We start from the raw sequence: 15,139 nt of genomic DNA on the forward strand, positions 1-15,139 counted from the left end.
TAAGCAATGGTGTTCCAGCTGTCATACCTGAGGTGCTCAATCATCAATGTAAAGAGAAAACTGCCTTTGGAACATAGCCCGAAAAGGAAACAGGGGTTTACTCTGGTGAGGGGACCAAAAATGCCCCCAGGTCAGACACCTCTCCTGTTGAAGACCACAAATGCCTTGACACCTCCCTCAACTTTTTCTACATTAACTTCTGCAACATTCGCAGTCTTGGATCTAATTTTCAATCTGTGGAACACCACCTCTCCTCTACTAAACCTCATCTTCTTTTCCTCACCGAAACACAGCTATCTGAGGCAACTGACAGTAGCCCCTTCTCTGTTCCCTCCTACTTTCTCTATTCTCATTTTCATTCCAAAGCTGGATGTTGCATCTATGTACGCAACGACTTAACTTGCTCTAGTGCCCACGCTCTTGAGTCTTCCGAATTTTTCACCATCTGGCTACGACTTAACAGTCACTCTCAAACTAAATTCATCTGTGCTCTTTATCTCTCCCCTAACTCTTCTGACTATAGTAATTGCTTCGACTACTTAACTTCTAAACTGGAGCACATTCTGTCCCTCTACCCTTTTGCTGAGATTTCCATTCTTGGAGATTTCAATGTTCACCACCAGCTTTGGCTTTCCTCTCCCTTCACTGACCACCCTGGTGAACTAGCCTTCAACTTTGCTATCCTCCATGACCTAGAGCAACTGGTGCAACACCCTCTTCGTATTCCTGACCGTCTTGGAGACACACCCAACATTCTTGATCTCTTCCTCACCTTTAACCCTTCTGCTTATGCTGTCACCCTTTCATCTCTGTTGGGCTCCTCCGATCACAATCTCATTTCTGTATCTTGTCCTATTTTTCCAATCCCTCCACAGAATCCCCCAAAGCAAAGGTGCCTCTGGCGTTTTGCCTCTGCCAGTTGGGGGGACCTGAGGAGGTATTATGCTGATTTTCCCTGGAATGATTATTGCTTCCGTGCCAGAGACCCATCTCTTTGTGCTTAACGCATAACAGAGGTGTTAGTATCTGGCATGGAGGCGTACATTCCTCATTCTTTTTCTCAACCTAAACCTTCTAAACCTTAGTTTAACTCAGCCAGTTCTCGTGCTATACATGATAGAGAGGTTGCCCACAAAAGGTACTTGAGCCTTCCATCTCCTGAATCTCATGCACTTTATATCTCTGCCCAGAATCATGCCAAGTCTATTCTTCAACTTGCCAAACACTCTTTCATAAATAGGAAATGTCAAAATCTTTCAAACTCAAACTCTCCTCGTGACTTCTGGCATCTAGCCAAAAACATCTCAAATAACTTCACTTCTTCATCTTTCCTCCTTTATTTCATCCTGATGGCACCACTGCCATCTCTTCTGTCTCTAAAGCTGAACTCTTTTCTCAAACCTTTGCTCACAACTCCACCTTGGACGATTCTGGGGTTGTCCCTTCCTCACCTCCTCCCTCTGACTATTTCATGTCTACAATCAAAATTCTTCGTAATGATGTTTTCCATGCCCTTGCTGGCCTAAACCCTCGGAAGGCTTATGGACCTAATGGGGTCCCTCCTATTGTTCTCAAAAACTGTGCTTCTGTGCTTGCACCTTGCCTGGCCAAACTCTTCCAACTTTATCTATCGACTTCTATCTTTCCTTCCTGCTGGAAGTTCGCCTACATTCAGCCTGTTCCTAAAAAGGTGACCGTTCTAACCCCTCAAACTACCGTCCTATAGCATTAATCTCCTGCTTGTCTAAAGATTTTGAATCTATCCTGAATAGGAAGATTCTCAAACATCTGTCACTTCACAATCTTCTGTCTGATCGCCAGTATGGCTTCCATCAAGGTCGCTCTACTGGTGATCTTCTGGCTTTCCTTACTGAGTCTTGGTCATCCTCTTTTAGAGATTTCGGTGAAACTTTTGCTGTTGCGTTAGACATATCAAAAGCTTTTGATAGAGTCTGGCATAAAGCTTTGATTTCAAAACTGCCCTCTTACGGTTTCTATCCTTCTCTCTGCAACTTTATCTCATGTTTCCTTTCCGACCGCTCTATTGCTGTTGTGGTAGATGGCTACTGTTCTTCTCCTAAACCTATTAATAGTGGTGTTCCTCAGAGTTCTGTCCTGTCACCCACTCTCTTTCTATTATTCATTAATGACCTTAACCAAACTTCTTGCCCTATCCACTCCTACGCTGATGATACCACCCTACATCTTTCCACGTTCTTTCAGAGACGTCCAACCCTTCAGGAAATTAACAGATCATGCGGGGACGCCACGGAACGCCTGACTTCCGATCTTTCTAAAATTTCCGATTGGGGCAGAGAAAATCTAGTAGTTTTCAATGCCTCAAAAACTCAATTCCTCCATCTATCAACTCGACACAACCTTCCAGACAACTATCCCCTCTTCTTCAATGACACTCAACTGTCTCCTCTTCCACAATGAATATCCTCGGTCTGTCCTTTGCTCATAATCTTAACTGGAAACTTCATATCTCATCTCTTGCTAAAACAGCTTCTATGAAATTAGGTGTTCTGAGGCGTCTCCGCCAGTTTTTCTCGCCCCTCCAACTGCTTACTCTGTATAAGGGCCTTATCCGTCCCTGTATGGAGTACTCTTCGCATGTTTAGGGGGGTTCCAGTCACACAGCTTTGCTTGATAGGATGGAATCGAAAGCTCTTCGTCTCATCAACTCCCCTCCTTTGACTAACTGTCTTCAGTCTCTTTCTCACCGCCGGAATGTTGCATCCCTTTCTATATTTTATCGCTATTTTCACAGTAACTGTTCTACTGATCTTGCTAACTGCATGCCTCCCATCCTCCTGCGGCCACGCTGCACAAGGCTTTCTTCTTCCTCTCATCCCTATTCTGTCCAACTCTCTAATGCAAGAGTTAACCAGTATGCTCAATCATTCATCCCTTTCACTGGTAAACTCTGGAACTCCCTCCCTGCATCTGTATTTCCGAATTCCTACAACTTGTCTTCTTTTAAGAGGGAGGTATCAAGCATTTGCTCCCCTAATTCTGGCTGACGGTTTTGGCACTTTTGTACTTTTGAGCCAGCTCAAGTGGGCTTTTTACTAACTTTTGCCCTTGGCTGGCCCTCTTCGTAAAAATAAATAAAAAATTTCTTCCAGAAACTTTTGAAGAAAGTTTGCATGAAAAAAGAAAAAGATATTAGTTCATATTAAGAAGCAGACTGCACTGCTGTTCTCATTGTGACAGCAGTATGCATTTTGATTTTGACACTAGCATGCCAACCCACCTAAACCTAAACAACTTATTAGTTAATTAACCAGACTAGAGGCAGCAGTATGTAAGAATGGTTAGTTAACCAGACTAGAGGCAATAAGTAAGAATGCTAGATACAAAGAATGTCAAATTCATCACAAGAAAAGCAAGGCTCTGACAGTTTTTCTTGGTATTTATCAACCTTTCACCTTCTTTGTCTATTGCTAGAAAGTGATTTCGGACGTAGAAATACTTAGGTTCTAATGAAAAATACATAAAAAATGAATCCCATAAACCTAAACTTTTTAAGAATTGGGATTTACTGCATTTCCATCTCTTGATGAAGAGATCTGCCCCTAAAATTAATGCTTTGGATTTAACCCATACGTGCCGGATGTTCAAAAAGCCCACCTGGCTGATATATGGGGTGCTCGGCTGTGCGCAGGAGCTTTGAATGAGTTTTGGGAGAAGTTTTAGTGTTTTCTTTAATACGTCAGGAGCTAATTATCTGATTGAAAATCTGTTAGTGCCGTGAGAATGCTCGTAAATTCTGGTGTTATCAATGCATTTATCATAGAATGTTGACTCTCAAAGTTTTTAGTTACTGACTGGTGAAGAGAAGGCAACTTGAAATTTTCTATATACACACTTTATTCGTTGTCCAGAATCTAATTATAACTTGTTTTGCTTGTTTTTTTTATTTGTTAGGTTACTACAACTAATAATGAGGCTACTGATATAATATCCATGAGGATAAATGCAGCCTTCAAGGGTAAAAAAAACTATTGATAAAAAAACGTAGCATGCGGAAAACCTGAGCCGGCATGTATCTCCTTCTCGCCTCTGTATCTTATGTTCATAATTTTCAGTCAACATATCACGGTTTCTCTCTCTCTTTCTGATTGTTTTACAGCAATGGATAAGGAGATTCATGAGCTGAAAGCCCTCATTACATGTATTCCATATTTGCAAAGCAGCATACACGAGCCAAAATATACCTGTTATGCATAACATAAATTGCGTCAACACACACAAAAAAAAGGGAAATAAAGAAAGGGGCAAAGGGAAAAGAAATAGAGAAAGCAGATGATTGTGTAGAGGAAGAAAAACGTCGAGAAATTATACTGTAGCTCATTTTTTGTGGTTGGTGGGAACAAGTCTGGTGGGAGGAGCAATAGGATATCAAGGACAGCATAGTTATGTTCTGATGAAGAAAATGAATAATAAAGGAACCCCATAAAACAAAACCTTTAACAACTAGGATTTACTCCATTTCAATCTCTTGATGAAGAAATCTGCCCCTAAAATTAATGTTTTGGATTTAAGCGAAAATATATAATATTGTTATGTTATTGATTTTAACAGTAGCATGGCAATCCAGCTAAATCTAACTTAACCTAACCTAACTAAACAACTTATCCTAATCTAACCAGACAAGAGGCAATAAGTAAGAATGCTACAGGCACAAAGAACGCTGAATTCATCGCAGGAATAGCAAGGCTGTCACAGTTTTCTTGTTATTTAACAACTTTTCACCTTTTGTCAATTGTTACAAAGACTTTTTGGACATGGAAATAGTTATGTTCTGATGAAGAAAATGAATAATAAATGAACCCCCATAAAACAAAACCTTTAACAACTAGGATTTACTCCATTTCAATCTCTTGATGAAGAAATCTGCCCTAAAATTAATGTTTTGGATTTAAGCGAAAATATATAATATTGTTATGGCTGCAGGGAAGTGACGACATAGGTTGGGGTGTAAAAGGTGTTAATACAGGATAACATGTAGCCATGGTATGAAACTGACTGGACAAGTCAAGTCACAGTCAGCGATTATTCAGGCTTTTGTTTGTTCTTCCAAATCTGATTAGAGAATGAGGAAAGAACAGGTCCTCACCTCTTGCCCAGATTTGGCCCTATGAGGCTAATACCTTATGACAATGGAGAGATGGGAGAAAACACAACATGAAGGAAGTAAGACATGGAGAGAGGAGAACAAGGAAAGCACAGTCCCATTCTATTACCTTTATGATGTTTTATCTCTGGGTATAATTGGCGTAAGTAGCTCAGTAACATAAGACACTCACATGCATAGTTGATAAGTATCAACTGGGAGTCTCTATGGAGAAATTTGGGGCAGATGGCAGGCACCACTTCATTTGTAGGACACACAAATCTTGTTGCTACAACTTCGTCATCAGGTAGTGCTACAAATAAATACAAAATTCTTATTAGTATTTCCTTATTATTGGAATAATCAAATTTCAAATTTTCTAATCAATATTTTCTTTAGTGTCAAATACCCCTTTTTTATATCTTATCTTTGGATCAATATGAAAACAAATAAAGCCATTTTCACAAATAACGTATTTTCTCATTCTATTACATAAGTTAATTCATAATACATACAGTACATCCCCGATTCATTGCGGGGCTACATTCCAAAGGCACCACCGAAGTGCTGTACAAAATCTGCATTGTACTGACAATACTGCTAAAATGCCAATTACATTAACCGCAAACTAAGCAATGGTGTTGCAGCTGTTATACCTGAGGTGCTCAATCATCATTGCCTTTGGAACATAGCCTCAAAATGAAATGGAATTTTACTGTATTTTTTTGTTTTCTTATAAACTGAAAGATTGCATGGAAAAGTAGAAGAAAATGTGATATTAGTTCATTACTGTAGATAGTAAGTGGTGACTGGCAAGGGAGTGTTTCAGTGAGGTGGTAGATATTGTTATGATGAGGGAGCTGATGAACAGACAGCTTTTGTGGAAGGAAGATGTCTAGATAAAGAACTAAGCACTCTATGCCATGGCAATAACCAGTAATTTACTTATAACATCAACTTCCAGAAACTTTTTGAACCAAAACAAAAGATTAGTTCATATTAAGAAGCACACTGCACTGCTGTTCTCATTGTGACAGCAGTATGCTCTTTGATTTTAACACTAGCATGGCAATCCAGCTAAATCTAACTTAACCTAACCTAACTAAACAACTTATCCTAATCTAACCAAACAAGAGGCAATAAGTAAGAATGCTACAGGCACAAAGAACGCTGAATTCATCGCAGGAATAGCAAGGCTGTCACAGTTTTCTTGTTATTTAACAACTTTTCACCTTTTGTCAATTGTTACAAAGACTTTTTGGACATGGAAATAGTTATGTTCTGATGAAGAAAATGAATAATAAATGAACCCCCATAAAACAAAACCTTTAACAACTAGGATTTACTCCATTTCAATCTCTTGATGAAGAAATCTGCCCCTAAAATTAATGTTTTGGATTTAAGCGAAAATATATAATATTGTTATGGCTGCAGGGGAAGTGACGACATAGGTTGGGGTGTAAAAGGTGTTAATACAGGATAACATGTAGCCATGGTATGAAACTGACTGGACAAGTCAAGTCACAGTCAGCGATTATTCAGGCTTTTGTTTGTTCTTCCAAATCTGATTAGAGAATGAGGAAAGAACATGTCCTCACCTCTTGCCCAGATTTGGCCCTATGAGGCTAATACCTTATGACAATGGAGAGATGGGAGGAAAACACAACATGAAGGAAGTAAGACATGGAGAGAGGGAGAACAAGGAAAGCACAGTCCCATTCTATTACCTTTATGATGTTTTATCTCTGGGTATAATTGGCGTAAGTAGCTCAGTAATATAAGACACTCACATGCATAGTTGATAAGTATCAACTGGGAGTCTCTATGGAGAAATTTGGGGCAGATGGCAGGCACCACTTCATTTGTAGGACACACAAATCTTGTTGCTACAACTTCGTCATCAGGTAGTGCTACAAATAAATACAAAATTCTTATTAGTATTTCCCTTATTATTGGAATAATCAAATTTCAAATTTTCTAATCAATATTTTCTTTAGTGTCAAATACCCCTTTTTTATATCTTATCTTTGGATCAATATGAAAACAAATAAAGCCATTTTCACAAATAACGTATTTTCTCATTCTATTACATAAGTTAATTCATAATACATACAGTACATCCCCGATTCATTGCGGGGCTACATTCCAAAGGCACCACCGAAGTGCTGTACAAAAATCTGCATTGTACTGACAATACTGCTAAAATGCCAATTACATTAACCCGCAAACTAAGCAATGGTGTTGCAGCTGTTATACCTGAGGTGCTCAATCATCATTGCCTTTGGAACATAGCCTCAAAATGAAATGGAATTTTACTGTATTTTTTTTGTTTTCTTATAAACTGAAAGATTGCATGGAAAAGTAGAAGAAAATGTGATATTAGTTCATTACTGTAGATAGTAAGTGGTGACTGGCAAGGGAGTGTTTCAGTGAGGTGGTAGATATTGTTATGATGAGGGAGCTGATGAACAGACAGCTTTTGTGGAAGGAAGATGTCTAGATAAAGAACTAAGCACTCTATGCCATGGCAATAACCAGTAATTTACTTATAACATCAACTTCCAGAAACTTTTTGAACCAAAACAAAAGATTAGTTCATATTAAGAAGCACACTGCACTGCTGTTCTCATTGTGACAGCAGTATGCTCTTTGATTTTAACACTAGCATGGCAATCCAGCTAAATCTAACTTAACCTAACCTAACTAAACAACTTATCCTAATCTAACCAAACAAGAGGCAATAAGTAAGAATGCTACAGGCACAAAGAACGCTGAATTCATCGCAGGAATAGCAAGGCTGTCACAGTTTTCTTGTTATTTAACAACTTTTCACCTTTTGTCAATTGTTACAAAGACTTTTTGGACATGGAAATAGTTATGTTCTGATGAAGAAAATGAATAATAAATGAACCCCCATAAAACAAAACCTTTAACAACTAGGATTTACTCCATTTCAATCTCTTGATGAAGAAATCTGCCCCTAAAATTAATGTTTTGGATTTAAGCGAAAATATATAATATTGTTATGGCTGCAGGGAAGTGACGACATAGGTTGGGGTGTAAAAGGTGTTAATACAGGATAACATGTAGCCATGGTATGAAACTGACTGGACAAGTCAAGTCACAGTCAGCGATTATTCAGGCTTTTGTTTGTTCTTCCAAATCTGATTAGAGAATGAGGAAAGAACATGTCCTCACCTCTTGCCCAGATTTGGCCCTATGAGGCTAATACCCAGAGTTGCCAGGTCGTGGACTGATATCCCGCGCCATTCCATCCCAAAACCCACGACCTCGGTCACAAAAAACAGCCCAAAAGCAGCCCAAAATTAGAATTATCAGTAGTATGATGCTCAAGACGACTGAGACGTATAGCTATATCATAACAGGAAAAAAAATATTTGACAAATTATGTACCTTTATTAACATTAATGCCTACCTAATTATACTTTACATGCTAGAGTATATTAACATACATGCTATATGTTTATTTTCAGTACATTTATACATCAGGCACCTCAACATACTCATGCTCATCAACATTGGTATAGATGTCCACACACACACACACTAAACAATCAGAGGTTAAGGGGATGGGCAAATGCGTATATACAAGTAATTCAAGTGGGTTACATGAACGATAATTAACTTACCTCAAAATGGAGTTTCAGCTCATCATACTGCTCCAGAATCCTTGTTATACATGGTGCAATAGCCAGCCATCGCGTCCCTGACAACTTCAGCAACTTCAGTGGTTGTTCTCCCACGTTGATTGTAGAATAGAGTTCTGCATACTTTTGTTGACGAAGCGTGCTGTGTGAAAAATATCTATATGTCTGTGACACCATGAATTCAAGGTGAGAGGGCAACTTTCGCATTGCATATGACGTACATAAATGCAATGAATGACATATGCATTTGATGTGTGTCACGTGTGGGTTTAATGCACGAAATCTTGACATAACAGAGTTGTGTGTCCCGCACATAGTGTTGCATCCATCAGTTGCCAAACCATTGCATTTTTTTGACGTTCAGTTTGGCATGATTTTCTATGAAGTCAAGTAAAGATGTTGTGACCACCTCAGCTGTGCCCCTTTCCAATTCCACCAAACCCAAGAACGAAGTGATAATTCTCTTCTTTGAGTAGCTGGGATAGCGAACAACAACACACAGTTTCTTTTTTGTGGTGATGTCTGTGCTTTCATCAATTATCAATGAGTAATCATTATCACCGATATCACTGCATAGTTCCTTCAGCATAGAGGGTCCCAGTACTTTGTTTATAAGTGCTGTGCACTTCGTTCTATGTAGTGAGATTTCCTTATTTGAAATTTTTCCCACAACTTCAGCCAGGTGATCAATAGTGTTAATGCTTGAATGGCAAGCAATGTGAGCTGCTAATATCAGTTCACAAATTTTCATGCTGTTATTGGCATTTGTTTTTCTAATGCCGGATTGAAATAATGTTCTCATGTTTGAAAATGGGGCTGCATTTTTTCTGTGCTTTTCAGTTGAGCTATGACTGACAAGGTCACTGTGATGGGCTCTAACTGTTGTTTTGCAGAACTTGCACGCTGCAACAGAGTCATCACCAGGCACACCAGAAATCCATTCTCTGAGACCATCTTCTTTTTCCCATTCTTTCTTGTATTTCTTGCTGTACTTAGCCCACTTGCCCATTTTCACTGCACGACAGAGAGTAAACTGTTTCTGATAGCCAAGGTGCTGGTTGTGACTGTGTGGTGGTTGAAGAGAGACTGCTGGCTTCATCAGTGTCCAGGTCACGGGGATAGGTCATGCGACGGTGTTAACGAGGTCGTGCCCTCATGATAAATACTGATAATCCCCCTGGGGAGAGGGGGAAAGAGGTCACACCCAGGCAGATGGCCAGGCGCGTCAGGTATCGTCACCTGACAACACACCTGGCGTGGCGCTGTGCCTGAGCTTGTGAAAAAACGATATAAAATAATTTTTCCAATATAAAAAGCCCAAAATACCGCGTACTACAATAAAAACAGCCCAAGAAACCGCCAACCCGCGAATACCATTTTCTTCCCGCCAATTCCAATGAAAAATAGCCCAATTGGGCGGGAAAACCGCGGACCTGGCAACCCTGCTAATACCTTATGACAATGGAGAGATGGGAGGAAAACACAACATGAAGGAAGTAAGACATGGAGAGAGGGAGAACAAGGAAAGCACAGTCCCATTCTATTACCTTTATGATGTTTTATCTCTGGGTATAATTGGCGTAAGTAGCTCAGTAACATAAGACACTCACATGCATAGTTGATAAGTATCAACTGGGAGTCTCTATGGAGAAATTTGGGGCAGATGGCAGGCACCACTTCATTTGTAGGACACACAAATCTTGTTGCTACAACTTCGTCATCAGGTAGTGCTACAAATAAATACAAAATTCTTATTAGTATTTCCCTTATTATTGGAATAATCAAATTTCAAATTTTCTAATCAATATTTTCTTTAGTGTCAAATACCCCTTTTTTATATCTTATCTTTGGATCAATATGAAAACAAATAAAGACATTTTCACAAATAACGTATTTTCTCATTCTATTACATAAGTTAATTCATAATACATACAGCACATCCCCGATTCATTGCGGGGCTACATTCCAAAGGCACCACCGAAGTGCTGTACAAAAATCTGCATTGTACTGACAATACTGCTAAAATGCCAATTACATTAACCGCAAACTAAGCAATGGTGTTGCAGCTGTTATACCTGAGGTGCTCAATCATCATTGCCTTTGGAACATAGCCTCAAAATGAAATGGAATTTTACTGTATTTTTGTTTTCTTATAAACTGAAAGATTGCATGGAAAAGTAGAAGAAAATGTGATATTAGTTCATTACTGTAGATAGTAAGTGGTGACTGGCAAGGAGTGTTTCAGTGAGGTGGTAGATATTGTTATGATGAGGAGCTGATGAACAGACAGCTTTTGTGGAAGGAAGATGTCTAGATAAAGAACTAAGCACTCTATGCCATGGCAATAACCAGTAATTTACTTATAACATCAACTTCCAGAAACTTTTTGAACCAAAACAAAAGATTAGTTCATATTAAGAAGCACACTGCACTGCTGTTCTCATTGTGACAGCAGTATGCTCTTTGATTTTAACACTAGCATGGCAATCCAGCTAAATCTAACTTAACCTAACCTAACTAAACAACTTATCCTAATCTAACCAAACAAGAGGCAATAAGTAAGAATGCTACAGGCACAAAGAACACTGAATTCATCGCAGGAATAGCAAGGCTGTCACAGTTTTCTTGTTATTTAACAACTTTTCACCTTTTGTCAATTGTTACAAAGACTTTTGGACATGGAAATAGTTATGTTCTGATGAAGAAAATGAATAATAAATGAACCCCCATAAAACAAAACCTTTAACAACTAGGATTTACTCCATTTCAATCTCTTGATGAAGAAATCTGCCCCTAAAATTAATGTTTTGGATTTAAGCGAAAATATATAATATTGTTATGGCTGCAGGGAAGTGACGACATAGGTTGGGGTGTAAAAGGTGTTAATACAGGATAACATGTAGCCATGGTATGAAACTGACTGGACAAGTCAAGTCACAGTCAGCGATTATTCAGGCTTTTGTTTGTTCTTCCAAATCTGATTAGAGAATGAGGAAAGAACATGTCCTCACCTCTTGCCCAGATTTGGCCCTATGAGGCTAATACCTTATGACAATGGAGAGATGGGAGGAAAACACAACATGAAGGAAGTAAGACATGGAGAGAGGGAGAACAAGGAAAGCACAGTCCCATTCTATTACCTTTATGATGTTTTATCTCTGGGTATAATTGGCGTAAGTAGCTCAGTAACATAAGACACTCACATGCATAGTTGATAAGTATCAACTGGGAGTCTCTATGGAGAAATTTGGGGCAGATGGCAGGCACCACTTCATTTGTAGGACACACAAATCTTGTTGCTACAACTTCGTCATCAGGTAGTGCTACAAATAAATACAAAATTCTTATTAGTATTTCCTTATTATTGGAATAATCAAATTTCAAATTTTCTAATCAATATTTTCTTTAGTGTCAAATACCCCTTTTTTATATCTTATCTTTGGATCAATATGAAAACAAATAAAGCCATTTTCACAAATAACGATTTTCTCATTCTATTACATAAGTTAATTCATAATACATACAGTACATCCCCGATTCATTGCGGGGCTACATTCCAAAGGCACCACCGAAGTGCTGTACAAAAATCTGCATTGTACTGACAATACTGCTAAAATGCCAATTACATTAACCCGCAAACTAAGCAATGGTGTTGCAGCTGTTATACCTGAGGTGCTCAATCATCATTGCCTTTGGAACATAGCCTCAAAATGAAATGGAATTTTACTGTATTTTTTTGTTTTCTTATAAACTGAAAGATTGCATGGAAAAGTAGAAGAAAATGTGATATTAGTTCATTACTGTAGATAGTAAGTGGTGACTGGCAAGGGAGTGTTTCAGTGAGGTGGTAGATATTGTTATGATGAGGGAGCTGATGAACAGACAGCTTTTGTGGAAGGAAGATGTCTAGATAAAGAACTAAGCACTCTATGCCATGGCAATAACCAGTAATTTACTCATAACATCAACTTCCAGAAACTTTTTGAACCAAAACAAAAGATTAGTTCATATTAAGAAGCACACTGCACTGCTGTTCTCATTGTGACAGCAGTATGCTCTTGATTTTAACACTAGCATGGCAATCCAGCTAAATCTAACTTAACCTAACCTAACTAAACAACTTATCCTAATCTAACCAAACAAGAGGCAATAAGTAAGAATGCTACAGGCACAAAGAACACTGAATTCATCGCAGGAATAGCAAGGCTGTCACAGTTTTCTTGTTATTTAACAACTTTTCACCTTTTGTCAATTGTTACAAAGACTTTTGGACATGGAAATAGTTATGTTCTGATGAAGAAAATGAATAATAAATGAACCCCCATAAAACAAAACCTTTAACAACTAGGATTTACTCCATTTCAATCTCTTGATGAAGAAATCTGCCCCTAAAATTAATGTTTTGGATTTAAGCGAAAATATATAATATTGTTATGGCTGCAGGGAAGTGACGACATAGGTTGGGGTGTAAAAGGTGTTAATACAGGATAACATGTAGCCATGGTATGAAACTGACTGGACAAGTCAAGTCACAGTCAGCGATTATTCAGGCTTTTGTTTGTTCTTCCAAATCTGATTAGAGAATGAGGAAAGAACATGTCCTCACCTCTTGCCCAGATTTGGCCCTATGAGGCTAATACCTTATGACAATGGAGAGATGGGAGGAAAACACAACATGAAGGAAGTAAGACATGGAGAGAGGAGAACAAGGAAAGCACAGTCCCATTCTATTACCTTTATGATGTTTTATCTCTGGGTATAATTGGCGTAAGTAGCTCAGTAACATAAGACACTCACATGCATAGTTGACAAGTATCAACTGGGAGTCTCTATGGAGAAATTTGGGGCAGATGGCAGGCACCACTTCATTTGTAGGACACACAAATCTTGTTGCTACAACTTCGTCATCAGGTAGTGCTACAAATAAATACAAAATTCTTATTAGTATTTCCCTTATTATTGGAATAATCAAATTTCAAATTTTCTAATCAATATTTTCTTTAGTGTCAAATACCCCTTTTTTATATCTTATCTTTGGATCAATATGAAAACAAATAAAGCCATTATGACAAATAACGTATTTTCTCATTCTATTACATAAGTTAATTCATAATACATACAGTACATCCCCGATTCATTGCGGGGCTACATTCCAAAGGCACCACCGAAGTGATGTACAAAAATCTGCATTGTACTGACAATACTGCTAAAATGCCAATTACATTAACCCGCAAACTAAGCAATGGTGTTGCAGCTGTTATACCTGAGGTACTCAATCATCATTGCCTTTGGAACATAGCCTCAAAATGAAATGGAATTTTACTGTATTTTTTTGTTTTCTTATAAACTGAAAGATTGCATGGAAAAGTAGAAGAAAATGTGATATTAGTTCATTACTGTAGATAGTAAGTGGTGACTGGCAAGGGAGTGTTTCAGTGAGGTGGTAGATATTGTTATGATGAGGAGCTGATGAACAGACAGCTTTTGTGGAAGGAAGATGTCTAGATAAAGAACTAAGCACTCTATGCCATGGCAATAACCAGTAATTTACTTATAACATCAACTTCCAGAAACTTTTTGAACCAAAACAAAAGATTAGTTCATATTAAGAAGCACACTGCACTGCTGTTCTCATTGTGACAGCAGTATGCTCTTTGATTTTAACACTAGCATGGCAATCCAGCTAAATCTAATTTAACCTAACCTAACTAAACAACTTATCCTAATCTAACCAGACAAGAGACAATAAGTAAGAATGCTACAGGCACAAAGAACGCTGAATTCATCGCAGGAATAGCAAGGCTGTCACAGTTTTCTTGGTATTTAACAACTTTTCACCTTTTGTCAATTGTTACAAAGACTTTTTGGACATGGAAATAGTTATGTTCTGATGAAGAAAATGAATAATAAAGGAACCCCATAAAACAAAACCTTTAACAACTAGGATTTACTCCATTTCAATCTCTTGATGAAGAAATCTGCCCCTAAAATTAATGTTTTGGATTTAAGCGAAAATATATAATATTGTTATGGCTGCAGGGAAGTGACGACATAGGTTGGGGTGTAAAAGGTGTTAATACAGGATAACATGTAGCCATGGTATGAAACTGAGTGGACAAGTCAAGTCACAGTCAGCGATTATTCAGGCTTTTGTTTGTTCTTCCAAATCTGATTAGAGAATGAGGAAAGAACATGTCCTCACCTCTTGCCCAGATTTGGCCCTAAGAGGCTAATACCTAAAGACAATGGAGAGATGGGAGGAAAACACAACGTGAAGGAAGTAAGACAGGGAGGGAGGGAGAACAAGGAATGCATGGTCCCCCACCCCTCCCTCTCCTCATGTTTAATT

At 38.4% G+C, this 15,139-nt stretch overlaps 1 protein-coding gene across 1 annotated transcript in view; it reads right to left on the minus strand.

Annotated features, from left to right (window-relative positions):
- LOC123517399 overlaps positions 1-15,139 on the minus strand; it is a 28,414-nt gene that overhangs the window by 12,472 nt on the left and 803 nt on the right. The window contains exons 2-6 of the mRNA XM_045277411.1: positions 13,588-13,707; positions 11,994-12,113; positions 10,401-10,520; positions 6,913-7,032; positions 5,316-5,435 (exon numbers count right to left, since the gene is read on the minus strand). Coding sequence (XP_045133346.1) covers positions 5,316-5,435; positions 6,913-7,032; positions 10,401-10,520; positions 11,994-12,113; positions 13,588-13,707 — 600 coding nt within the window. The remainder of the gene's footprint in view (positions 1-5,315; positions 5,436-6,912; positions 7,033-10,400; positions 10,521-11,993; positions 12,114-13,587; positions 13,708-15,139) is intronic.

This window comes from Portunus trituberculatus, chromosome 42, assembly GCF_017591435.1.
Source record: "Portunus trituberculatus isolate SZX2019 chromosome 42, ASM1759143v1, whole genome shotgun sequence".
Classification (NCBI taxonomy): domain Eukaryota; kingdom Metazoa; phylum Arthropoda; class Malacostraca; order Decapoda; family Portunidae; genus Portunus; species Portunus trituberculatus.